The sequence below is a fragment of the Ochotona curzoniae genome, unplaced genomic scaffold (assembly GCF_017591425.1).
Source record: "Ochotona curzoniae isolate NIBS_2020 unplaced genomic scaffold, NIBS_Ocur_1.0 contig_908, whole genome shotgun sequence".
In the NCBI taxonomy this organism is placed as follows: domain Eukaryota; kingdom Metazoa; phylum Chordata; class Mammalia; order Lagomorpha; family Ochotonidae; genus Ochotona; species Ochotona curzoniae.
In genome coordinates this window covers 12,143,395-12,171,070 of record NW_024466607.1, presented here as the reverse complement: position 1 = coordinate 12,171,070, position 27,676 = coordinate 12,143,395, and the positions used below count along the sequence as shown (strand labels likewise).

Sequence of the window (27,676 nt, the reverse complement as noted above, 5' to 3'; positions counted from 1 at the left end):
ACCAGGCACATTGATCTCCTCGGCGCGGGGGAGGCGGGGCTGTGCAGACTATGAAACACCCGGGGAGCAGACAGGGCCCAGCTGGGCCAGGGTGCAGCCCACTCCCGCCCCCTTGGCAGTCCCCAGGGGCTTCCTGCTCAAACAGGAGCTCAGTCTGTGCCCTAGAGGGGCCTGTGGTGTTCACTTTAGAAAGGCCGTTTACCTTCACCAAAGCTTTACTGTTTTGAACACTAAACGAATGCAATTTCTACCCTGTTGTATCTACGTGTTCCTTGTCATTGAGTGATAACCTTGTAAAACTGTAAGGAATTCACACCCAACACCAGGGGTACTGATATTTAACTACTGTACATTTATTTGACACAACCTTACACATCCACTTGCTTTATTGAAAGGCAGAGTTAGCAAAGAGAGGGAGAGAGAGAGAGAAGTCATTTATCTGCTGGTTCATTCACTGAATGACTGCAGCAGCCAGGGCTAGGCCAGGCTGAAGCCAGGAGTCAGCCGTTTCTGAATCTCCCATGATGGTGCGGGGGACCCAAGCACTTGGGCCATCCTCTACTGTTTTCCCATTCCCATCAACAGGGAGCTGCATTGGAATAGAGCAGTCGGGATGCAGAATTGCAGGCAGTGGCTTAACCCACTATGCCACAATGCCAGCCTCTCGCATAAGCCTGGTTCAATGGTGTCTAAACCATGAAACTGCATCTGACATCTGGCCACAGATAAGACAAATCCTGTGGCTACAAGACCATTTGGCAACTGCTATTGCCCTTCAAAGCTCTCTGATCCAGATTCCTAAGTTGCTGCTGGATAATACTACCTGTAAATGTAGGTCTCCTCTCCAATCCCTCTCTGTGCTGTGACTTCTCGCCCCCTCTTCCCCTTCTGTGTAGCAGCCTCAGGCTCTGGAAAACCCTTCTGTAAGAAACCCCATTTCATGCAGTCCTGAGCAAGAACTGCCCCATAAGACTTGTTGTGCAATACTGCCACCTCTTGGTCCTGTTGCTTCCCTCCTATGTCATCAAACTCATCCAAGTGCTGCAATAATACAGACCTTGTCTCTTCAGTTCTCTAACACCATTTACTTAATGATGGGTTCATAATTAGTTATGATGTTGCATCAGCATGCTACCTGGCTTGTAAAGGTTCTCTGTCTTGGGACTGGCATGTTGGCATAATAGGTGAAGTTACCACCCTATGGCGCTGGTATCCTGCACAAGCTCTGGTTTAAGTCCCGGCTGCCCTCCTTCCCATTCAGCCTCCTGCTAATGGCCTGAGAAAAGAAGCAAAGGATGGCATAAGTGCTTGTGCCCCTGGCTCCCGGCATGGGATGGCTCCAGCTCTGACTGTTGCTGCCATTTGGGAAGTGAACCAGTAGAAGCTCTCTCACTCTGCCCTTCAAATAAACAAATCATTTTAAAAAAAAAATTATCTCGAAGATTATCTCAAGGTTACAATGACTACAAATACAAGTCTTAAGTTACACTGAAAACCGTGAATGGCAGTGCATTGGGAATGTTACCGTATGATCAATGAATCCTACCTTGTACAACCATGACTTCTGTTGAATGACTGTCATTGGTGTGGGCATTCGGCACAGCAGTTAGCATGCATCCCATGTGCAGCCCACTTCAGAGTGGCTAGGTCAAGTCCCAAGTCTGCTCTTGATTCTAGCTTCTGGCTAATGCACACTCTGGGAGGCAGCACTAGTTGGGTCTCTGCCACCTACCTAGGAGATCCAGATTGGGTTCTTGGTTCCTTACGTCAGCCTAGATAAGCCCTGACTGTTGTGGACACTTGAGAAGTGAATCAGTGGATGGGAGCTCTTCCCACTGGCAATCCGAGCGCCAGAATGGAGTGTGGGTCAAGCCAGGTCAGGCCACAACACAAGCCATTTCACATGAGGGCCAAGTCTGGGGGATGGCTGGGCTGGGCTAGGCTGTGTAGCCCCCACTAGTAAATGCTGAGGTGAGGTGGGCCATCCAGACTCTTATTGGCAAGCACACATAAGAATCAGGTCTGGGTAATACATTGATGAATTAAAGAAAATGCTAAACTCTCAAAAAAAAAAAAAAAGAATCAGGTCTGGGGCTGGGTGTGATAGCATAGTGGTTAAAGTTCTCGCCTTGCACGTGCTGGAATACCATATGGTCACCGATTCTAATCCCGGCGGCCCCGCTTCCCATCAAGCTCCCTGCTTGTGGCCTGGGAAAGCAGTTGAGGACGGCCCAAAGCCTTGGCACCCTGCACCCGTGTGGGATACCCGGAAGAAACTCCTGGCTCCTGGCTTCAGATCGGCATAGCATCGGCCGTTGCACTCACTTGGGGAGTGAATCATTAGACGGAAGATCTTCCTCTCTGTCTCTCCTCTCTGTATATCTGATTTTCCAATAAATAAATAAATCTTAAAAAAAAAAAAAGTACCTACATGGCTTGTCCTCCAATAAAGCCTTATGTACCGGCTCTCTAATGACTTTCTTTGGGCAGAAACATGCACACATGCTGCTGTGCTTTTCTTTTTAGGAGGAGAATGAGCTCTGAATAGTCCCCATAGTGAGGAGGAAGCATCAGGAAACCTGACCCTGAATGCCTGAAGACTATCTTTTCCCCTTTATGATCTAGTTATGATCCTTATCATATACCTGTAATGAATCTTCATCATGACCACAACCAAATGCTGAAGACTAAATCAATGAACAATCCATTGCAAAAATGACAGGATCAAATTACCACCCATTCATATTAACTTTGAATATAAATGGTTAAACTTATTAATCAAACGTCATACATAAGTAGACTGGATTAAAAAAATAAAACCCATCTATTTGTTGCCTACAAGAGACATATCTCACCAACAAAGATCAGCAGATTTTGATAGGTTTTTTAAACTTAATTTCATCTCTTCCAAACACTTTCTTCCTCATTAAATTCTTTACTGACCCATAGATCATACAGTAACACTTTCTTCAAGAAGGTTCTTGATTTTCTTTTTCATTTCTTTAATGACACATTAGTCATTCAGTAGCATGTTATTTAACTTCATGGCATTTTTAATTTTTTCCTTTCTTCCTGTTAATTTTGTTTTGTGGCTTTTCATTTAAGGGGATATACAGTAGTTGTGTAATATAGACTATCATATCCAGTAGCATGTTAATTAACTTTAGGCTTTGTAAATTTCTATTTTTCTTCCTGTCTGATTTTTCTTCCTTTTTGATTAAAAAAAAATATTGAAATGCACTATGGATATAAACCGTTGAGCCTAACACTCAGTTCACAGTAGTCTTAAGGTGATGATCTTGGTGGCAAGGGGGATAATCAACATGGATGACCATGGATGCTAACTAGGTCATTCTCATTCCCACTCTCCCCCTCCATCCTCTTCCACTGCATACCTTCATCTCTGTAGTCCCCAGAGTGAATGTACCACCCAACAACTTTATAATAACATTTCACAGCTGGCAAATGCCTAAATTCAGCCTCTAGGGTTGTTTTTTTTTAAGATTTATTTATTTTTGTTGGAAGTAAATATTTACAGAGAAAAAGAGAGACAGAGACGGATTTTCTATCTGCTGGTTCACTCTGCAAATGGCCGCAATGGCAGGAGCTGATCTGAATCCAAGAGCGAGTAGCTTCTTCCAGGTCCCCTACATGGGTGAAGGGTCCCAAAGTTTTGGGCTGACCTCCATTGTGCTCCCAGGCCATAAGCAGGGTGCTGGATAGGAAGCGGAGCAGCCAGGATACAAACCACTGCCCATATGGAATCCTGGTCCTTGCAGGGGGGAGGGTTAGTTAGGAGCCATTATGCCATGCCCCAAACTCCTGTTTTGACATCTCAGAAGTAGGAATGTTCTGGATCGGATCAAAAGTGGATGGCAGTTGAGAAAAGAACTCAGTTTGTGCCGGAGACCAGCTCCAGCTGACTGAGAGCTTGCAAAAAATGCGTGGATCGGCGAAATGATAGGAAGAGATAAGACACGGACCACTATGACTTGATGCTCATAATGGACAACTCAGAAAAGTTGCCTTCTTTATTTATACATAAATCATCACAAGTTTTTTCACAACATCCAATTGTTTCATTTTTCATTACATCATGGTTATGAAAATGCAAGAAGCAATCCTAAAAAATATTTTTCTATTTCAAAGAAAACATTCTTAACAAACCATTACTCATTGAAACCTGCAATCACCTGGCTGAAACCAGGAACTCCACGGTTGGCAGCGCATGCAGTTACATAGTGACAAGTAGTTTACTTATACTCAAAATCAACTTTTACTAAACACAAACTAATATTGATTAAAATATTAAGAATACAGAATTAAAAGATCATAAGTAAAAGGATTTTATAAAAGCATATAACATAGATTCTTTGTTAAATTTTATAATCAAACCATGCATTAATTACGGTCACCGTCACCTAGTGCTGATTCAATTGTTTTTTGTTCTTTTGTTAAAGGGCAGTGAAAGGGATCAAGGCAATTCAGCTAGTCTACAAACAGAGGGCCTCTTACAAGAAACTTCCTTTAAACTATTTTCTTTCTCTAAATATAAGTGCCAATATAAGATTGAGATTTTAAGCCAATTTGACGGGGTTCACATTTATTTCCTTATAAAAGATGCCCCATATACTTTTGTTTTCTGTGGTAAGAAACTAAAATGCGTCATATCATGTGTTGTAACAGTTTGAGGTGCATGGTAAACAAACTCTTTGTACCTCCATGATTGCCATCTGTTGCAAGATATTATCAAGCCATTTCTTAAGGAAAACATTACTTACACTAGGGCAAACTTTAGAACAAAAGTGGGCACATAGCAGGATGTTTGGAAACATAGTGGGCTCAATTGTATTATTGTATACTTTTAACTGTGTGTCATAGCCTTATGTTACTACAGGTGTTTTTATCATAACATGATAGATCAATTTGAGGTGTCATATCAGTTACAGGAATCACTTCACATTAGCAGAAAAACAACAACAACACCCTCAGAAGAATTCTATGAAATATCAGAGAGGTGATTGAGTTCCATACAATGGGTGAGGCAGCAATGAGGTGACCAGAGACATTCTGCCGGGCCTTGCCTCGCAGCCAGAAACTCCTCGCAGCCTTGCTAACTGAGGAGCGGTGTTCATCACACACCCATGCCATCCGACCCAACTGCACGGCTCCCCACAAGTTTGCCTTCTAAATCATACACTGACTTGATCGTCACCTGGTGGAGTGTAAATGTTTCTAGCACCCAGCCAAACAACCGCACAAAGAAAAGTTCAGTCAGGAGGGAGTTTGGAAATCTGAAGGGCCAAAGTCCATGTTTTCAAGTCCTTTGGCAGTTAAAGAGTAACTGGAGGATTATGAGTGGATTCAGTTTCAGCAGGTAACACAAAGACTAAAATCAGGACGTTTTTTGTTTTGTTTTGATCTGAACTACACTTCTGGTTACTTAATAAAATCTTGGACTCTGTGTCACAGCCTTCTTATCTTAAGCCCGTTGGCTGGGCCTGGACTGGTACACCACAGATGTCTCCTACTCAACAGCCTGAGCGTACCTGAGAGCCCCACGGCAGGCAAAGTCCATAGCACCCCTGCAGCCTAGAGCTTCCTGGTAAAATGAGGAGATTGGTTGACACTTACAGCTTTGACATTCCCTGATTCTGGGTTCTGCCTTCTTGTTGGAAAGGCCAGCAGGCAAGGCAGTGGGGCCCGTGGAAGGCTCCAGGAGAGAGCTTTCTGAGACTGCACACTGTGTGTGAAGAGTTCTCAGAATGTGAAGTTCTATGGGTCCCTGAGATTGGATTCATTCACTTGTGCTCCCAGGTGCAGGCAGCAACCCCTACCCAGGTTCAGGCTCCTCTGTGTGTTTTTTCTGTATGCAAAGGTAAGAATAGACTTGACTGGCTTTTATAAGCATCCTTGAGACACAGGGTCGAAGAGAGGCAGTCCAACAAGGATGAAGAAATGAGACAGGACTGCATGGAACCAAGGCAAAGGGCAGAGTAGCAGAAAAGGCTTTAGGACCCCAGTGGACACATACAGAACCTGGACCTGAGCCAAGCATTGGTCTGGCTGCTTTTCCTATATTGCCTCTTTTTGCCTTACAACCACATCTACTGGACATGATCATTATCCCCATGTCATGGATATCAGAATGGAGGCATAGTGAGATTAAGTAGTTTGATTTAGGGAGGTCAACTCAGTATGGAGGTTTTATTTGAGTGTTTTATTTATTTTTACACATTTATTTTTATTCCAAAGGCACAGGGATAGACAACAGCTCTCATCTGCTGGATGACTCCCTGAAACAGCTGGGACTGTGCTAGGCTGAAGCCAGCAGTTCAGAGCTCAATTCAGGTCCCCTCATGGGTGACAGGGACCCAAGTCTTGAACCATGACCTACTGCCTCTTAGGGAACACATTCGCAGAAATCTGGAATTGGGGTTGGAGTTGGGACTTAAGCACCAGCACTCTGTTAAGGGATGCAGGTATTCCAAGCATTGTCTTAACAGCTGCACTGAACACCAGCCCTCATTGAATCTTTTTAAAATGAGAAGGAGTGAATGTGGCGCTTCATGTATGGTTGGTATATGTCTACTGAAAGAGCCTGAAAATATACAAGTTCAGAAGTCAGTACAGGTCAGTGGGTCCTGGGAGGAGGAGGAGTGAGGACCAGGTAGCCTTTGAGAGAAGGGTGCTGAGTCTGAAAAGATCAGAGCAAACATGAGACTAGTGGGCAGACTTGCCCAGAGCCAGTGTTTCCCTCAGCACCTTCTCCTAGCCACTCCTCTGCCCACCTGATTGGTTTCCGTCATGCGTCACACCAAGGCACTGCCTACTTGCTATGATCTGTAACTTTCTAATAGTACAAGATCCAGGTGAACACACTTTTATTCTCCTGGACTTGTCAAGACCTCATCAAACTCTGTTTGCACCTAGAGAACAATAACCTATCCCGGACGTAAGCCACACAAACATAGCCATGGTGCTCTGGGGACTGTTAGTGGCCTTGCTCGTGGTTATTGTGGGGTACCTGTGCCTGCCAGGGTTGCTCCGACAACGTAGACCCCAGGAGCCTCCTCTGGACAAGGGCACCATACCCTGGCTGGGCCATGCCATGATTTTCCGGAAGAACATGCTTGAGTTCTTGAAGCATATGCAGTCCAAGCATGGGGATGTGTTCACCGTGCAGCTGGGGGGCCAGTACTTCACCTTTGTCATGGATCCTCTCTCCTTTGGCCCCATCCTCAAGGATGTGAAAAGAAAACTTGACTTTATGGAATATGCAAAGACACTGGTGCTGAAGGTGTTTGGATACCGGTCAATTGAAGGGGACTACGAGATGATGCACTCGGCCAGTACCAAGTATCTCATGGGACCCAACTTGGAAGACCTCAACAAGGTCATGCTGGACAGCCTGTCGCTGGTGATGCTGGGGCCCGAAGGCCGGGATCCAGATGCCAACCAATGGCATGAGGTTGGTCTCTTTCACTTTTGTTATGGCGTCATGTTCAAGGCTGGCTACCTGAGCTTATTTGGCCACACCAAGGACAAGAAGCAGGACTTGCTCCAGGCTGAAGAGATATTCATGAAGTTCCGCAGGTTTGACCTTCTTTTCCCCAGGTTTGTCTATTCTTTATTGGGGCCCCGGGAGTGGCAAGAAGTAGGCCACCTCCAGCAGCTCTTTCACGAGCAGCTGTCTGAGAAGCACAGCCAGGAGAAAGAAGGCATGAGCACCTGGATAGGTCACATGCTGCAGTTTCTCAGGGAGCATGGAGTAGCCCCAGTTATGCAGAGCAAGTTCAACTTCATGATGCTCTGGGCTTCCCTGGGAAACACAGGACCTGCCTCCTTCTGGGCTCTCCTGTTCCTCCTGAAACACCCGGAAGCCATGCAAGCTGTAAAGGAGGAGGCCACCCGGGTCCTGGGCAAGGTGAGGCTGGAAGTCAAGCAGTCCTTCACCTTCCAGCTTAGTGCCTTGCAACACATCCCCGTGCTGGACAGCGTGATGGAGGAGACTCTGAGGCTGGGCGCTGCTCCCACGCTCTACCGGGTGGTGCAGGAAGACTATGTCCTGACGATGGCCAATGGGCGGCAGTGCCTATTCCGCCGGGGAGACATCGTGACCCTCTTCCCCTACCTCTCAGTGCACATGGACCCTGAGATCCACCCAGAGCCCACCACCTTCAAGTACGATCGCTTCCTCAACCCCAACGGGAGCCGCAAAATGGACTTTTATAAGGCAGGCCAGAAAATCCACCACTACACCATGCCCTGGGGCTCAGGCGTCTCCATCTGCCCTGGGAGATTCTTTGCTCTCAGTGAGATGAAGCTCTTTGTCCTGCTCATGGTCAACTACTTTGACTTGGAGCTGGTGGATCCTAACACACCCGTGCCGCCTATTGACCCTCGGCGCTGGGGCTTTGGAACCATGCAGCCGAGCCAGGACGTGCAAATCCGCTATCGCCTGAAGCCCCTGGACTGAACTTTGGCCAAGCCGGCTGCAAGACAGACCGAAGGGGCTCCAGGTCCCACTGGCCCCCTTCCCCTCCCTCTGGTTCTGCGGCAACCCTGGGTGCTTCTGTCCTAGTTGATCTCCTGGCTGTCAGGCCTCCCAGTCCTCTCCTTGTCATTCTCTCTTGAAGCCACCACCTCTCCTGCTGGCTTCTGTAAAACCCTCTCACAGTGAAAGCCCTGGGAAGGGGAAAGGGGACATACTATCTTCTAGTGGGTGTATTGTTTAAAAGGCAAAAAAGAAAACATTTGCGATTTGTTGCTTTACTTTACCCCAAAATCAAAATAAGTGTTTCATAACATTTCAGCAGGTGATCAATACCCATGTCTCTTAGTTTACATTCCTTTAAAAAAAAATAAATAAACCTCATGTGTACTTTACACTGGTTGCAGATTAACCACATTCTAGGTGTATTTTAACCTCACATGGCCCTGGTAATGGAAAGCACAGGTCTTAAAAAGGCTGCTTTGTATCATGTCCTCTTTTGAGCTTCTCTCTGCACTCTGCCTTGGGGTGGCCTCCACTCTCCATGGGTTTCTGCACCCATGGCAGCACCTGGAGTTTTTTCTCATTCCCCAGTCGCCTAAAAGTCCCCAAGAACTCAACATCTCTGACAGCTCAGCTCACACAAAATTTGGCCTGTGTCCCCTGGCCTCTGCCCTAAGCCATCCCTGCTCCTGCTTCCCTCTTTCCTGGCTCAAGACACTTCCATCCTAGAAAACAAAGGCACGCTTGCTTCCTCCCTCTGCCTCCCCTACATGAGATCTTGCCCCAGTCCCAGCAGCTCAGCTCCCTGAGAGGCTCCTGAAACTGTTCCCTCCTCCCCACCCCCTCTGCCACTCCTATCCCTGTGATCTTCATCTTTCCCTACAAACCTGTGCTGTTTACCCTTTGTCCAAACGTGTCTCTGGCTGTCACTTTTACTCTCCCAGTTCTCCACTGCTTCAACATACCTAATGTTTACTTTCACCACAGTTTGTCTCCAAATCCCTCAGTCCAGTGCAATTCCTCTTGGCCAACTTTCTTCCTGAAGTAGAGGTGATGTTTTTACCGCAGCCACAGTGCCTTGGAACCTTCTTGAATTTGACCTGTCACATCTTCTACCAGAGATGTCTCATTTCCCTTAGGAGCCCAGCACCATTGCTACTACAGTGCACCTGTCAGATGTCCTTGGTCTTGGTTTCCTACTGCTGCCCTCTGCCTCGGACTGGAGTCATCCAGAGTGTGGCATCTTGATCTCCAGGACCTTAAATGTAGATTAAATTTGAGAAACTTCTAGTCTTGGCTAATTTAGTTCTAATCATTTTCTATTCCTCCAAGTCTTGGCTTCTGGCTGTGAAGAAGAAGATGATCCTCAGTGCCAAACCCAGAGGGGTGAGGGGTGGGATGCTGTTGTCAGAGCCACAATTGGCAGAAGGTAGGGCCCTAGATGGGGAATGATGGTGGTGTCTGAGAGTAAGATGTAGACAAGAGTAAGATGTTGCTGGCCCAGCCAGCATGGACCTCCTAGAAGACTATCCATGAGTTTTCTCTCTGCCACTCCATCCTACATGCCTGAACAACTCCCTCCTTTCTCCTGATGTTGCCTGTTCTGCCTGGAGTTTTCTCAGAAGTGGGCGGGGTCTGAGCTGGGCCCAGGAGTCTATTCCAACTAGCTGTGTGGCCCTGGTGCCTTTTTTGGGGCCTGAGCAACCTTCAAGTGCTGCTATCTTCCTGGAGCCTGCTTGAACTCTGTCTGGCTAGAAGTTAGAAAGACCCACCCCTGGGTTGGAAGAAGAGCCAGAGAAGGAGCATGGGAGAATAGAATGGGAAAACAGGGAGCTGTTTCTGCAGAATTGACCAATGACCCTGCCACACAGCTAGGTCCTGGGTCTGGGTCCAGTGGTGTGCCGGGGAAAGAGCCAGGGCCTTCACACACCTCCGTGGCCTGCGCAAGCCCATGCCAGGGCCCCTCTTTTTCACCACACTTTAAGGGGATGTGAAACAGGAGACCAACCTTTGTATAGGAGACAGCTGGGCTGAAGGCCTGAGTTAGGATGAAAAGCAAAGACTTTGTGTAGATCCCCAAGTAGTTTCATGGACCCAAGGGTCTGCTAGAGAGCCCAGGAGTGCTGAGGTCTGTGCAGTGGGTGCGGATGACATGGAGGTGTGAAAACAGCTCCCTTGTTGGCAAGACTGTGAGGAGCTTCCAGCTGTGTGGCAAGACCTGGCAGATGTCTCTCCAACCGCCTCGACGCAGTGGACACTCAACCACCTGACAGATGTCTCTATGACCACCTGAATGCAGCTCCACCTCCCTTTGCATGGACACTGGACAATGCCATTGAGATTTCTGTAATCTATTTAGGCATTGTCTGCCTCTGTGGAGTTAATGTTTACTACCGACGTGAGCTTGGAAGTTGATGTTGCTGATACTGTTTTAGCCATAGGGCTTAGGGTTTTCCCTCCGCATTGACCATATGTTAATCAAGGGTGCTAACTCCCCCTTTTGATCCTATGCTAATCAAGGGTGTTCTGTCTTCAGGTGTAGTGGGAATCTATGCTTTCCCTCTTTCTTTGATCTTTTAGGTCCCTCCTGTGAAGTTCTTCCTTCCTTGACTATCTCAAGACCAAGCTGTAGAATGAGAATTGTGGTAGGAATGCATTACTGATTGGTTACTGATTGATATGCACCATCTATTGAGAACTTTCTCCTAGCCACGACGCCAGGTGGATAACATCCTAGCCTTAGGTGAAACAAATGGCGGAGTTATCTTTAGAAACACCCACTTGAAAAAGTCTGAGCCAGAGTTTGACTGATTCTGTATAAATAAAGCTGACAGCCCTCCCGCATGCCCCATTATGATGAAATCCTAGTGGTCCGTCTTTTCTTTTCCCTTTGCGCCTCATCCACGCACCCTTCGCTAGTTCCGAACTCACCTGGAGCTGGACTCCGGCACAAAGGGACCCTGGGCAGGACTGACACATGACCTAGTGGCTAACTCCTTTCCTTGAATGTATCAGGATCCCAAGTGGGCACCAGTTTGTGTCCCAGATGCTCTACTTCCCATCCAGCTCCCTACTTGAGGCCTGGGAGGGAGTGAGGAGAAAAGATGCAATAGAGGATGGCCGGAGGCCTTGGGGTTTTACACCCAGAGGAGGTTCCTGGCTCCCGGCTTCAGATCAGCTTAGCTTTGGCCATTGAGCAGCCAGTGGATGAAGAATCTTTCTCTCTGTAGATCTGTCTTTCCAACAAGAAGAAATAAATCTTTAAAAAAATAATAAAAACAACTGGGCCCAGCACTGTAGCCTAGCAGCTAAAGTCTTGTACACATCAGGATCCCATATGGGTGCTGGTTATAATCCCAGCAGCCCTACTTCCCATCCAGCCCCTTGTTTGTGACCTGGGAAAGCAGTCAAGGATAGCCCAAAGCTTTGGGACCCTGCACCTGCATGGGAGACCTGCAGGCTTTGGGCCATTCTCCACTGCTTTCCCAGGCCACAAGCAGGGAGCTGGAAGGGGAATAAAGCAGCTGGAACAAGAACTGACACCCAAATGGGATCCTGGCGCTTGCCCTCAAGGTGAGGGTTTAGCCACTAGCCTATTGTGCCAGTCCCTGGACATCTTTAATATTCCAACCAGACCAACCAAGCAACACACTCCACCCTCCCTGTCCTCAAGCAAACCTGCCACTTCGGGCCCAAGGTTTCGTTTCAAAGAGTGAGGAGTCCTTCCTGACAACGGGAACTCCGAGGCCCTGGGGAAAAGAAAACTAAAACCAGCAGCACTGAAGGAGGTGGGGAGGGGAAGAACAGACAGGGAAAACACAAGTCAAGAACGAGTGAGGCAGTGTCAAGGGGGAAGCAAGGCTCATGGCGAGAGTGCTGAGGCAAGAAGAAGGAGTAAACAGCTCAATTCTCCATCAGTCATTCGTTACAAAAAAAAAAGTACTTGGAGAGCATCTACTATGTTCTAAGCACTGGTGGAAGCATGAGAGATGCAGATTTCACACACAGCTGCCTTGATGCTCGCCTTCACCCAGCCTCTATTCCACTCACCCGCGTTCACGTGCAGAGAGCCCATGTCAAGGCATGAGCAGCTACTGCTCGGCAGTTCCATGTGCAAAAAAAAAAAAAAAGAGTAATTTTAGGAGGAAACAGAGATGGCGCTCTGGGGCTGGGGATCCTTAGGGAAAGGATTCCCGGTGGACCTGTGGCGAGGTGGGCAGGGAGGAGGCCAACTATCGGAGACACGAAGATAAAAATACTCAGACCGACTGGAACATTCAGGAAGCCGCTTGAGGTTGTAAACAACAGGAACACGATCACATGTCAGAAGGAATTTATTGGTTCATGTAACTAACTGGTCAGTCCAGGATCTGGTTGAGCTTCAGCCACACCTTGATTCTGAGCCAAGAACGTTGGCACCCCAGGGCCTTGTGGATGCACCCTTCACCTAAAAGTTCATGTTCATGAAACAGCAGCTCCTAACCTCAGCTCCTCCAGCTTGTTTTATGCCTCTTTTCTAGTAAGTTCTAGTCACTGGCTCTGCCCCAGTCACATGCCATCCCCTGATGAATGACTATGTCCAGGGAAATGTAAGGCTGTAACATGCCTACATTCTGTATTCCACCCAACCTGCACCCAAAGCATAGGGCTGCAGGACCCAGGAGGGATTTTTCCCCCTAGCAAATGGAATTCTCTCACAAGACAATGATGAGAGGATGACTGACTTGAAATGATCCCAACTGTTCAGGGGGGCAGAGAGGAGCAAAGGCAGAGAGGTAGGAAGGTGCCAAAAACTGCAAAGGGTGCCTGATGCCCAGGATATGAAAAGGGAATAGAAGAATATAAGGGTAGGAGGATGTGTAGAATTCTACTTGCAAAGCCCTAGACTTGGAATCAGACAGATTTGGGAGTTGGCTGGTCTCAGGGAGACCTGGAGGCTCTGGGACAGGTCCAGATCCAGGCCTTCCTCCTGCAGACTATATGCAATTCTGGGCTGCTCCTTCTGCCTGCCAGATGGGAGCCACCTCAAGGTTATGAAGAAGGTTCTTTGAACAACACTGGAGCTGAGCTTCAGAGAAGGGGACAGCCTTCTGGGTGGAAAGCCTAAGGCTCTTCTTCCCTAGAAATACCTCAATGAAAGTTACTACAATCTGATTGAAACTTGACTTCCAACTCTTGCAGGAATTTAAACCTCAAAGTCCTATAGTTGATGATACTTGGTGGCCAAATCTTAATCCAATGGTGGTGTCTAGAAAATGCACCTCACAGGAGGTCCTTAGCTCACTAATGATGTTCCCTTGAAAGGTATTTCTTGCAAGCTGGTTGGTGAGGCGGGGTCCATCCTCAGGTCTGCATCTTATTTCATCACATGATCCTCTTCCAGCCCTCCAGTCCTCTCCACCACTGCCTGCATCAGAGGTCAAAACCCAAGCTTGGACTTGAACTTCCCAATTGTGAGCTGACTAAAGCTTTGCTTCTTATAAACTTGGTATTTTGTTATAATGATGGAAACCCAACTAGTACAAGAGTGTTCCTCCTTCTACCTAGACATCCCACAGGTACATTCTGAAAGACTTCTACACACTAGGTAGGTCCCATGTTAGGGACCTGGATACAGCACTGAGCCACACAGCAAGATCCTCATGCAGGGGAGCCATCCTAGAATAGGGGGCTGGAGATGATGACTATTAGTACAACAAACAGGTTAAGAAATCATGAGCATTGTTGAAAACATTAGAAGTAAACCAAAGAAGAGAAGACCAGGAGCATGGAGGGAAGGCAGGTGTTGTCAAGGAGGGTAGGCAGAGAACATCTGACAGGGAAGGAGACAATTGAGCCAAGAACTGAGGAGAGTCACACAGGTACCATGGGAAGAGCAGTCCAGGAAGAGGACACGGCTGGAGTTACCCAGGGTTGAGCCTGGGGTGTTTGGGATACAGCTGGGAGGCCAAAGCAGCCACACGAGGATGAGGCAGGGCAGGGAGATCATGACATCATCCTGGAAGGGTCACTGTAGAGACCTGGGAGGTCACCATGCAGGGGGTGGGAGGAAAGACCCAGGGTTCTGTGGCCACACTGGCTGCTGCGTACAGAGTAACGAACAGGCGAGAGAAATGAACGGAAGCACACAGATCAGTGGAGAAACTAATTGCACGAGTTCAGCGAAGAGAGTGCAGAGCCCGGGAAGTGTGTGAAGAAAGGAGAAGGCAGCAGGGAGGAATGCTGCTGATGGCCAAGAACTGATAGCTGAGCCCTGCGTCTACAACATGGACATTGAGGCCCTCGTGGGGAGCCCAACAGAGCCAGGTTCTACCTGCTCTCACCAGACTGTTTCATAGCCACTCGGAATTAATTATTCCTCACGCCTTCCTTGTTAGGAAAGCCCTCGGCCTGCCGCTTCCCAAGGTCGTTCATGCCAGTAATTTCTTCATGGACAGTGATGCTGCTGCTTTCAGAACAGTTGGACAGTGAGGCCTGGGCAGCGCCAGGTGCCAGATGCCGTCTCAGCACAGTAGCCAGGAAGGTCTTCAGGTACTGGCGGAAGCGGTTACTGGAGAAGGCATAAAGGACCGGGGTAAAGCAGCAGTGAAGGAAGGCAAACGTCTCTGTCACCTGCAGTGCATAGTCCAGGTGCTGGCTGATCTGGCAGTTCCCAAAGACTTGCAGGTCCAGCAATGAGTGCAAAAACAAGGTGAGGCTGTACGGGAACCAGAACAGAAAGAAGGCTACTACCAGGGCTGCAGCCATCCGTAGTGCTCTGCCCTGGCCTGGGGGCCTCAGCCGGACCAGGACACAGCCAATGCGGGAATAGAAGAAGATCATGGTAAGAAACGGGAGGAGGAACCCCAGGAGGTTCTGCTGGAAGCGGAGGAAGAGCTTCCAAGTGGTCGCGTGGCCGCCGAAGTCTGCGTAGCAGCTCCACACACCCTTGGGATTCTCATGGATCTGTACAAAGACTATGTCAGGGACCGAGATTGCAAGGGACACAGTCCACACGAGGGCAGCAAGGAGCAGGCTCTTGGTCCGGGTCCTTAGCCTGTGATGGAGCTGAGCATGGACGATCTCCAGGTACTTGTCCAGGCTCATGCAACTGATGAAAAAGATGCCACTGTAAAAGCTAGTGGTATAGAGAGTGCTCATCATTTTGCACAAGAAATTCCCAAAGACCCAATGCCAGGCCACAGAGATGGCCCAGAAGGGCAGTGTCACCACAAACAGGAGGTTGGAGATGGCCAGGTTCAGCAAATAGACCTCAGCCATCCGCCTGGGAGGCACATAACGCAGCAGGACCACCAGAAGGAGGAGGTTCCCGCCCAGCCCCAACACAAAGAGCAGGCTGTAGAAGGTCGGCAGGAAGACCTTGCTGAAGGACAGCACGGCGTCTTTCCTGCACAGCATGAAGGTCACCTCATCCAGGTAGTCATAGTCGTAGAAGCTGCTGCTGTTCTCAGCACCGTCACCCTCCGTGGTAAGTGGCCAAGAGGAGGCAGTGGTGGCCATGTCAGGAAGATGCACCTGGTCCTGGATTTCTGCAGGGGCATTAGAGGAAAAACAGGATCACATTTTATAGTCTCGACTGCCATGGACGTCCAGGACACCCTTCCAGCAGACAGCAGCACCTGCAGTCTTACAGGAGCACTGGGCCAGCCAGCCCTACCACTTCACAGTTGTGTCACCCTTAGTAAGTGACTCATCCTTCAGATATTCTCAGCTGTTTTCAACTCTTTCAATGTGCTTTCACTTCTTGATTTTTCTCTCTCATCATTTAAAGAAGACTTCTAAAGACTTTCAAATTCTTCTTCATTATTCCAGGATATCAGTTCACCTACCTATTGGATTTCCTTACTCTTCCTTATGTGTGGTTTATACTTTTCTTTTTCCGTAGCATATAATTTGTTTTTTAGTGAGATTGCCACTTCACTGAATCTTATTTTATCTATAATAAAGTTATAGACAAAACTTGTATCTATAATTTATTTATTTTATCTGTCATTTATCTAGACTTTATCTATAGTTTATCTAAAACATCCACTCCGGCTTTGAGTTCTCTGTACTTCTGTTCCCCTCATTCTTGAGAGTTTTAAATATTTTATTTATAATTTAGCTTTTACATCAATGTTTTTCTTTTTTTTAGATTTTTTTTTAATTTTATTTTTTTTATTGGAAAGGAGGATATACAGAGAGGAGAGACAGAGAGGAAGATCTTCCGTCCGATGATTCACTCCCCAAGTGAGTGCAACGGGCCGATGCTATGCCGATCCGAAGCCAGGAGCCTCTTCCGGGTCTCCCACGTGGGTGCAGGGTCCCAAAGCTTTGGGCCGTCCTCAATGGCTTTCCCGGGCCACAAGCAGGGAGCTGGATAGGAAGCGGGGCTGCCGGGATTAGAACCGGCGCCCATATGGGATCCCGGGCGTGCAAGGCGAGGACCTTAACCACTGTGCCACCGCGCCGGGCCCAATGTTTTTCTTTTTAATCATATTTCAGTTTACAGCAGAAAAGTGAGATCCATCCAACCTTCTCACATACTTAGAACCTACTAACCCTTTTCATCTCTCAGTTTTCCCATTTGCAAAAAGAAAATCAAATTACCTAGCTCTTGGAGTTTCCTGTGATATGAAACGGGGAACTACCTACAGAGTACCCCAAGTTCTACATAGGGTGCGTGAGAACACAGCAGGCATTCACAAGGTGTTAGCTTAAACCACTGCCTGGCCCGGAACTGAGTCCAGCACCTCCCGTCACCAGCATCCTGTTCTCCCTGTGTGACTGAACACCACCACTCAGTCACTTCCAACTGAAACACAGGTAACATTCCAGATCGCTTCCTGCTCTCTCCTCTCCACCCTCGGAGCCTCTGTTCTACAATCTGTCCACTTCCCTCCACGCGCCATGACATATATTCAAGATACTCTTTTTAATAAAATTAAGGCCAATAAAACTGAAAACTAGATTTTGGAGGAGGACACAAGGATGAAAGGGAAGGTGGCAGAATGACAGACACTTGATTCAAGAGGGCAGCTGCCTGAGCAGGAGAAGCCAGGAGCATGGAATGCGGACAGATCACAGAGATGGGACAAGTTGTACCTGTGATCAAGTTTCTTCCCAACACGCTACTGGTTCTCAAAAGACATTTTTCACACATTACAAGTGGCAGATTTTGCAGCTGTATTTTTTAAATTGATAGTTTTACACCTTTGGAGTACAACTGGTACTGAAATGTGTATCTAATGCGTGTACTGATCAAATTGGGGTAATTGGTATATTCATCATCTCAAACACGGATCGTTTCTTTGGGATGAGAATCTTCAGGATTCTTCCTTCTAGCTACCTTGACATGCGTAATAAACCCTTGCTAACGGTCATCACTCGGTTGTGCTGCGGAGCCCTCACTTCTCCTCAGGGCACTTGTGTACTCTCTAACCAGCGTCTCCCCCTCTTCCCCTCCACCCTTCCCTGTTCTTCACCGTTGTGTTCTCAACTTCCTTATTTCTAGCTTTCTGAGGAAATTCCATGATGTTTTCAGTAATGTCTGTACTATTTTACGTTTCCAGCGCCAGTAACGAGACCTTCCCTTTCTACGCATCCTCACCAGCATCTGTTGCTTTCTGCTTTTTCGATCGCAGCTATTCCACTTGTACTGTGGTGACACAACATTATAATTTTGATCTACATTTCTCTGATAAATTAACGATGTTGGACATTTCTTCATGTCCTTCTTGGTCCTGTGTATCTTATTTTCAGAAACGTCCGTTCATATCATTTGCCCATTTTCCAATTAAATTATGTGGGTTTGGGCATTTGGCTTAGTTGACTTTCTCGTGTCATGTGGACATTACTCTCTGCTGCTCTACAGATTCTTCTCATTCCATCTCCTTTCTTTTGCAGGAGCCTTTGATTGGATGTCAGCCCACTTGTTCTTTTGCTTTTGTTGTCTATGCTTCTTTAAAACAATATTGAAAAGGTAGATTTACAGAGAGAAGAAAAGATGGAGAAAAAAAATCTTCCATGCACTGGTTCATTCCCCAAATGGCTGCAATGGCAGGAGCTGAGCCGATCTGAAGCCAGGAGTCTGGAGCCTCTTCCGGGTCTCCCATGTGGCTGCAGGGTCCCAAGGCTTTGGGCCGTCCGTTACTGCTTTCCCAGGCCACAAGCAGGGAATTGGATGGGAAGTGGAGCAGCCAGGACAAAAACCAGTGCCCATATGGGATGCTGATTCTTTCAAACGGAAGGATTAGCTAAGTGAGCCATTGCACTGGGTCCTATTGTCTAGGCTTCTGAGATACCATCCAAAAAATCTTTGCCCAGACCAATATAATGAGGCATTTTCCTTACATTTTATTCTATGGCTCCATAGTTTTTGGTGTAGATTTTAATCAATTTTGAGTTAATTTTTCTGTGGGGGTCTGATTGCATTCTTAGACATATGGATATCCAGTTTTTCCACTTTTAAAAAAGATTTACTTATTTTTATTGCAAAGTCAGATAGATACAGAGAGAAGGAGAGATAGAGAGAAATACCTTCCGTCCAATGATTCACTCCCAAGGTGACCATCATGGCCAGTGCTGAGCCAATGCGAAGCCAGGAGCCAGAAACTTTCCTCCAGGTCTCCCACATGGGTGCAGGGTCCCAAGGCTTTGGTCTGTTCTTGACTGCTTTCCCAGGCCACAACCAGGGAGCTGGATGGAAAGTGGGGCTGCCGGGATTAGAACCGGCGCCCATATGGGATCCTGGCATGTTCAAGGCAAGGACCCCAGCCACTAGGCTACAGCACTGGGCCCAGTTATTCCATTTTTTTTTTAAGAGAGAAAACCTCACATGAACCAGTGAACATGTGCTCACTAGTTCATGAACTAGCAACCATGTTCAATTTCTCTTGTGTTAGAAAAGAGAGAAAGTCCATATTCAGCATAATAGATTGAATGGAGAAGGGGTTTTATGGAGGCATGGGCAGAATCACCAAAGGGAATGTGATAACAATGGGCTATAAACTGAGGAATGCAAATCAACTACACCAAGTACTTCTTCACTTTAATTTTTGTTCTTTGATTCAAGTGACATTGAACTTTTAAAAAAAAAACATGTTCAATTCGAATTTGCATTTCTTCTGTGAATTCTTGACTGTTTTATAAGAGGTCTTATTTAATAGGGCTATTCATGTTTTTCACGACTCTAACAAACATTTTCCCCCATCCTTCCCTGCAGAAGTTTGTTCTTGTTGACAAAAAAGAAATGCTAACTCAGGTAAAATTTTGCAAGAGCTGGTGCCCAGGGAGGGATCCATTTGATTCTGTCCGTACCCCGGGGCACTCTGACCTCCCAGCTGATGGACATAACCAAGGCTGCTCAGGCACAGCCTCCCACTCCACAAGCATCTAAATGCCCACCCTCGGTGGACCAGGTCTGGACAGTCACATGCCTACCCCATACCCACCCCAGCAGTCCAGTGTGGGTGGGGCATGCTTATCTGCGGCAGAGCTCTGCTCCTGATTACCCTCAGAAAATTCACCCAGCCTTTGCTGATCCTCCCCTTCTCTCCTGGACACCTGCAATGCCCTGACCATTTCTGGACCCTCCCAGCCCTGCCTGGTATTGGGAGCCCACAAGCTTCTTACTTTGGGCCTCACTGGGGCTTGTTAGTCAGGGTGACAAAAATTAAGCAGAGCTTTCCAGGGCTGTCGGCACAGGCCCTTGATCTTGACTCGATTTCTCAAAGTCCCTGACTTTTGCTTTAGCAAATAACTGAGACTGACAACTGTTTAAATTGAAATCAGGGGTCAGGGTCAGCAGACCCTGGGCTGGCCCAGGCCTCTTTTGAAGCTCCCCTCTCCTATTGGAACACTCTGCCCCCTTTCCTATCTGGGGCCACCAGCCTCCTGATTTTTCACTCTGGGAACCTTTCCAGATTCGTTCACTTCTGGAACAACCATGCCCTTGCATCATTTTCACCACTCACAGTGATTACAATAACATAACAACCAGTGCATGTACACATGTGCGCGCACACACACACACATTCCACCTGACATTTGTATCTGCTGTAGTATTCCTGTAAGGCAAATCCAGAAGGAACTGTCAGCCCCATTGGATCCAGGAGAAAAGCAACTTTTCCAGGGTCACATAGGAAGTCATAGGCCAGCAAGGGATTAATGTCCAGATTATATAAGAAACTCAGATAAATCAACTAATTCAATTTGAAAATAGGCAAATAATCTGAACAATCACTCAGCTGTGCTATGGAGCCCTCATTTCTCCTCAGTACAGTAGTGTACTCTCTAACTAGCATCTTCCCCCGCTTAAAAAATGACATACAAATGGCCCACAAGGACATGAAAACACTTCCAGCGTCACTAACCATGTACGGAGGGCTCAGTGAGCCTCCTTGCAAACTGCAGCTCCCCGCAATAGCAGAATAAGGAGTTCCCAGAGATGTCTAAGCCCTCATTCCCAAGCCATGGGACTTTGTAGATGTGATCAAATCAAGGCTCCTGGGATGTAGTCACCGCTCAGTGTAGCCACCAGGGTCCTAACACGAGGTGGGTGGGAGATGGGATGGTGGGGCAGTCAGGCTGCTCTCAGCCATGGAGCATGGGTGGCTTCTCCACTGGCAAGAGGCAAGGAACAGACTCTCCAGCATAACTCCAGAAGGAGCACGGCCCTCCTGAGCAGTCACGTGGTCAATCTGTGTTGTTGGAAGCCACTACATTTGTGGTCATTTGTTACAGTCATAGGAAATTCATACCGTTCCTGTGACCTTTTGTGCTTCGTCCAACCCTGGGGCAGAAGGATCTCAAAATCAGCATGGTGCTGGGCCAGCTCCAACAGCCTTACGAGGGGCAGTTACAAATCACTGTCCGGGAATTAACCAACTCAGCATTCAATAATGCTACATCAGTAGCCAGAAAATGCAAATTCACCCCATGGTGAATGCCTGAATGCTCTGAATAGGGTCTTTCCCTTCCCCCGACACCATCCCACCTCCCCCACCCTATAAACCTTAACCAGTGTGTCCCCCCATCAGGATCCCATCGAGTTTTTTACCCTATGTCCCATTCACTGTGTCTTTCTCACGTATTTCCCTATGCCCACATCAGTTTCCCAGCCATGATCCCATAAAGCCAGGGCCACATCAAGGTCCCTTTTCAGAAGTCAACACCATACCCATGGTGGTGCTGATGAAATACATAAGTTTACAAATAAACAAGATAAAACCTGACCTCTGAAAGCTACGGCTGTTTGGGGAATGTAACAGTAATGCCATGCCACCTGACATTACTTGGAGTGGCTGCCTTCCCTAGGATTTGGAAATCCTGATCTGACTTAAAACACAATCCAGGCCCCTCCCTCCTGGAAACCAGCCTCACCACTCCGCCACTCCCCAGCCTTGGTGCCTACCACCTGGAAGCCTTGGTGCCTTTTGCAGACTGTCTGCCTCCCCTGTTAGACTAGTAGCTTGCTGGGGGTGGGGGAGAAGTGTGGGGAGAGCATGTGATCCTGTGTCCCCAGGACTCACCAGCATGAAATTAGCATCTTACAGGCAAGGGTAGAATGAATCAACACAATCTCTCTTGCCTTCCCTTCTCTGCTCCTCATGTCACAGCTGAGCCCCGATCCTTCTTCTAGATTTTTTCCCCCACAGCCTGGCCCAGCTCCACCTTGACAGCCCTTCAGTGTGACCTTGAGAACCTATGACTGGGCAGTGTCATCCTCCTGGAACCCCCTGACTGTGGCCCCCTGAGCCATTGTTCAAGTGCGGCCTCAGCTGCTGTTGGCTCGACCTGGATCCCAGGAGGTGACCCTGTGGCTACCCCCAGCTCCTCCCCTGACTCTGGGGAGAACTGGGGAACAGTCCCACTGGCCTAAACTCTGTGCAGATCCTCTCAGGATGGCCTGCCTCTGGCCCCATGCCCATGACCCTGGCACTCCCATCCTGCATTCCTGAGACTGGCAAAGCAGATGCAGGCATTGTGAGGTGATTCTGGGTCAACCACAAGAGGTCAACCACATCCTGGCTGCAGGATGCCCTCTGACCACCAAAGCTGCTCAACACAAAGGATGGCCCCAGAGACAATCTGCCTGTGGGGGGCCATGGTGACCACAGTGTTGGAGTCCCTCTGCCTCCTTCCTCCTGGGCATGGGAAAATGCCAGATAGCTGGCATACAGATGGTATACACAGATAAAGTCTTGATCTGTGTATAACAAGAGCAACAACACTATTTAACATAAACTAGGCGCTGGTCCCAGAACACAGCTGGCAGGCACTGGTTCATTTCACCCTTGTTGTAGCCAAATGAGGCAAGATATTTTACATGTGAGACTGAGATGCAGAGAGGCTAGGCTAGGGAACCTACCCAAGGTCACACAGTCAAAAGCTGAGCTGGATCTGAACCAGGCTCAGAGGCCAGGCTAGCTCATTAGAAGACACATGCAGGAACCAGCATCGTGGTGCCCGCAATGCCAGCATCCCACATGAACGTCGGCTTCGGTCTCTGTTGCTCCACTTCTCCCTGAGCCATCACTTGCTGTCTCCCTGGGGAAACATTACTAAAAAGTTGGGTCAGAAGTAGAGACCCAAATTCAGGGACTTCGATTGGGTAATCCAAATGCTGTGCCAAGCACTCAACTCAGCATGATTTTAGAACGGAGATTACTAACTCTCAGAGAGGTTAGGGAACTATCCCAAGGTCACAGAGCAGCAGCAGAGCCCACAGTCTGCACTCCCTGACATCAAGCTGTCCTGTCTCTCAAAGAACATGAAAAGCAGGCTTCAGGGCCCTGCACAGTAGCCTAGTGGCTAAAGTCCTCACCTGGAATACACAGGGATCCCATATGGGTGCTGGTTCTAATGCCGGCAGCCCTACTTCTCATCCAGCGCCCTGCCTGAGGCCTGGGAAAGCAGGTGAGGACGGCCCAAAAGCTTGGGACCCTGCATCCATGTGAGAAACCTGGAAGAGGCTCCGGGATCCTGGCTTCGTATAGGCTCCTCTTGGGCCATTGCAGCCACTTAGGGAGTCAATCAACAGATGGAAGATCTTCCTCTCTGTATATCTAACTTTCCAATAAAAATAAATCTTAAAAAACAAAACAAAACCAAAAAAAAAAAAAAAAGCAAGCTTCAGGCACCTGACGAGACAGACTCAGTCTTGCAGATGAGAAACTGAAACTCACAGAGTGACAACCCCCCACACACAGCCAGCACGGCCACCCTCCTGATCCTCAGGTTCCAAATCCAAAGATTCAGCCAACTGCAGATGGAAACACTAAAGGTACTCCTAGCTGCACCTCTATGCTGAACACACACAGATATTTTTTTTCCTTACTTCCTAACAGTGCAGTCTGACAACTATGCACTTAACACCGACCATCGCGTGCGTGTTTGCAAGTAGTCTACAGATGACTTAAAGGGCACAGGAGGGGGCAAGCAGGCGATACAGCACTTAAGACACCACTGGCCCACATCATACAGAATGTCTGAGTTCGAGTTCTGTGTCCAGCTTCCCACCAATGCACAGCCTGGAAGGCAGCAGGTAACAGGTCTATACTGCCACATGGGAGATCAGAACTGAGTGCCGAGCTACAGCCTGGCCTAACCATTCCACCCTGTGTGGTTGGAAGATTTGTGTTTGTCTCTGTCTCTCAAGTAAGTGGAAATACTTTTTAAAATACTCTCAAAGACAAACAAACAAAATCAGGCAGGTTTTCAAGTTAAACATGCGTAAAGGTACATAGGCTATGTGCAATACCATGCCATTTTATTCCATGAGGGTCTCGAGCACACACGGGGTTCAGCATCCTTTTAGAGTCTGAAGCAAATCTCCCAACAACACTAAGGGACAACTATGTGTGTCCTCAGGAAACCAAGTCCCTGAGGCTGCTCCAAAGATGGACCTCCAGACCACACTGTGGCAGCACTGCCCGTGTGCCCCACACACTCACAGGACACTCTGCTGCCCTCCGGTCACTCCACCCCAGGTAGCCCCACCTGTGGGCTCACACAGTGGCACCCAGTCCTGACATCCGCTTGGTCCTTGCTGGGTCTTCCTCACTCCTTTGGGAAGACAGAAGCAAGCAGTAACACCCCCAGTTCCATAGGAGACACAGGCCACATGGCCAGCCAGACAGGGCTAGCCCAGAGCCCTGCTCTCGGATTCCCAGCACTCCCAGACCACCATCCTCGCACTTGCTCTCTCTTTACTTCTGCAACATACTATTTTTCCTGATTACAAAAATAACATATGTTCAAGGAAAAATGCGGAAATACAGGGAAAGTACATTACAAGAGGCTAGAAGCCCCCAGAAACAACCAGGTGGAACCTCTAGTGATTGTATTTGTTTTCACACCCAGAGCCCTGCTGTCTGCTGTGCCTGCCCTCGTGGCTTTGTGGAATCAGTGACTGGCCTTGTCCAGACCCTGGCAGAGCAGGCAGGGGGTGGGGGAGTTCCCTGTGCAGCCTTCGGGGAGAGGTGGTCACCTCTTTCTGCCCCTAAGATACGTGCAACCCTCCGGCTCTTCAGGCCCCTGGGATTCCACATTACTCAAGTGTTTCCTGGCTCTTACCAGGAAATGGGGATGTTTGTGACATTGATAAAAGTCACAAGAGGAACCTTTCCTCCCAAAGCCTACTGCAGTTCAGTAAGAAGTAAGCACTTTCAGATCCCAGTCCCTGTAGGAGACGCTGTAACTCGGTTTGAATTTTACAGGTTTTTGACCTTAAATTTTTTTGGTCCCCCTCACTGCTGCCTGAAATGGAGCCCCTGGTGTTCCGTCTTGGAGCACGATGTTGGGTTCTAAGCCATCCTCCAGTTATTCCCAGAGAGACTAGCACGTACCACACACTGTGGCAAGGTGGAATAGACAGGCTGCAAGCTTTAGCCCACACAAATGGCTGAGCAACCCCAAGCTAACCACTTAATCTCCCTGAGCCTTCATTGTCACGTTTATAAAATGCCTCCCTCACGGGGCTTTTTAAATTATTAACTCAGTGCCTCGCATATAACTAATGGTTCCCTTCCACACCCTCATATGAATAAACACGATGATTAAATGAATGTGACTTGGGTTATGGGCAGGGGTGGGGTTGTAGGCTCCAGGAACTGTATGGATACTGGAGATTTTTGGAACAGAAAATGGAGCAGGCTGAAAGTTTGGGAAATTATGAAAAAAAAAAGACAGGGCTGTGGGAGGGAAAGGACAGGTTCAAAAGAGGACCACAGAGCCCCAGGAGGGCTTAAAGACTGAGCTTAAATCATTGTCCCATCTGCCTCATCTGGGCCCACTGAGGCCCAGGAAAGGAGCAGCATGCCTGAAGTCACCTGTCAACTCTGACAACCAACTCTCAGGGATTTTCAGGATCTGTGAGGCTGGGGTCAAGGACGAGGAGACCACTTTGCTCCCAAGGGAGTGCAGCAACTGCCCCCACAGCTGCCCCCAAAGAGAAAGCACCAGCCTGACCCCTCTCAGCACCTCCCTGCCTGCAGCACCAGTGCCCTCTCCCAGGCTGCCAGGTCCTGTCACCCCTTGGGGCCCCTAGGCAGGCCCACCCCACCCTGAGTGTATCCCCCACCTACCGGAGCCAGGTGGCCACTTGTGGGACTGCCCCGCTAAGCCTGAGCAGAGAGAAGCTGCAGCCGGGGCCTCTGCCTCAGGGAGTGTGACTGTCACAGCACGTCCACACTCTGGACAGCTGCCTTCAGGCTTCCTGCTTTTACACTGGAAGGAAAACCACCCCCTGTCTCCACCCCACCCTGCTACACAAAAAAAATGAGTCAAACACAACTGATCCCCCTAACATGTAAAAGCACACACACACACACACACACACACACACACACAACTGTTTGATCGCTTTGGAAAACATGTGTCTCCAGCCACCCCTCCTGGAATGATTCCCAGGCAACTGGGCTGATGACATGAACAGCCCAGTTCAGGCCTGGGCTTCTGCTTAGCCTGCTGTCCACCTAGATGGCCTTCCCAATATCATCTGCCAAGCTCTTCCAGCTTCGGGGATCCTGTACACCTCCCAAGCGGGGTTTCACTCCCACGTCCTCCTCCGGCCAGTGCTAAACCTCAGCCAGTCTCCTTCCAGGCTGTGCTACACCTGCTACCCTACAATGCATCAGCATAGTCTCATCTCCTAGACTTCCAAACCCTTGTCCCCTCTCCCAACTCCTATCCCTCCAGTCACCACCATCACAGCACTGTCCAGATAACAGCCTGCCAGCTGTCTGCTCCCCTGAGCCAAGCATCAAAGGACATTGTTCCCAGACGGTAGGATGTGGACTTGGGCATCTGCCTTTGTCTAAGGTGTGAAAGTCTCTGACAATGGAGGCCAAGCCTGCGATGGATTCTCAGGAGACCCTATGCATGTGTGGGCCACATGTCTCTCCAGGCCCAATGACTGTGAGGACATCTCTGAAGAGTAAGAACCAGGGAGGCATCTAGTGTCAGCCACAGATTCCCAGGTCCTGAAAACAGCTGAGTTCCAGCACCTGGGCTCCTTCATTAGGCTCTCCCACTCTTAAACATTCTTACTTTAAAATAATTTTTAGACTTGATAAAATGCACAGGATTCCTATAAATCTGTCAGCCAGTACCCTTGCATAATCTCAGCACAATGAGATTACTGACATGTTACTATGGATTAATTTATGGATTGTTATGACTTGAGTGTGTCCCACTCAAAAGTTCATATGCTGGAAGCTTAGTCTCCATCTGAGTGGACTGGCTCTCCCGAGGACAGCTTGTTACAAAGTTCAGCTGTCTTGGCTCTCTCGTGCTGCCTGTCTCACAAGTGACCCTTTCTACACTGGCTCCTATTGTTATTATGAGGTCACCATTCAAAAGTGAGCAGATACTGGGGCCACACTCTTGTAGACACAAGGCCCTACTCTTGTCTTTTCAAAACACCCAACCTCACGTATCTTATTATAAAGGGACTAATGTGAAGATCTTGTTCAGATATCACCAGTTGTCTTCTAACATCCTGTCCCTGGCCCAAGATCTAAACCAGAACCCTACATTGCAAGTGGTAGTTGAGCCTCTTCCATCTCTTCCTTCTGGAACAGCTTTTCCATCCTTCTCTGTCTTGATAAGTTTCAAAGTATTAGCCAGTTCACCTTGTAGAATTTCCTAAGTTCCAGTCTTCTATTTCTTCATAATTAGATGGAGGTTACGTAGTTG

At 48.2% G+C, this 27,676-nt stretch overlaps 3 protein-coding genes across 3 annotated transcripts in view; 1 reads left to right on the top strand and 2 right to left on the bottom strand.

Annotated features, from left to right (window-relative positions):
• Positions 1-27,676, bottom strand: part of KRBOX1 (KRAB box domain containing 1) — a 63,322-nt gene that overhangs the window by 8,658 nt on the left and 26,988 nt on the right. The gene's annotated exons all lie outside the window — the stretch shown is intronic.
• Positions 6,977-9,340, top strand: LOC121165624 (7-alpha-hydroxycholest-4-en-3-one 12-alpha-hydroxylase). The gene has a single exon (XM_040994309.1). The coding sequence runs from the start codon at positions 6,977-6,979 to the stop codon at positions 8,477-8,479; it is 1,503 nt and encodes a 500-aa protein (XP_040850243.1). The 3' UTR covers positions 8,480-9,340.
• On the bottom strand, positions 14,768-26,106 carry ACKR2 (atypical chemokine receptor 2). Its single transcript, XM_040994310.1, has 2 exons — positions 26,065-26,106; positions 14,768-16,026 (listed from the first exon to the last, which is right to left on the bottom strand). The coding sequence occupies exon 2, from the start codon at positions 15,995-15,997 to the stop codon at positions 14,846-14,848; it is 1,152 nt and encodes a 383-aa protein (XP_040850244.1). The 5' UTR covers positions 15,998-16,026; positions 26,065-26,106; the 3' UTR covers positions 14,768-14,845.

Bases quoted from the DNA above. Each gene is read 5' to 3' on its own strand.
- LOC121165624 (XM_040994309.1), top strand. From the start codon at position 6,977: ATGGTGCTCTGGGGACTGTTAGTGGCCTTGCTCGTGGTTATTGTGGGG.
- ACKR2 (XM_040994310.1), bottom strand. From the start codon at position 15,997: ATGGCCACCACTGCCTCCTCTTGGCCACTTACCACGGAGGGTGACGGT.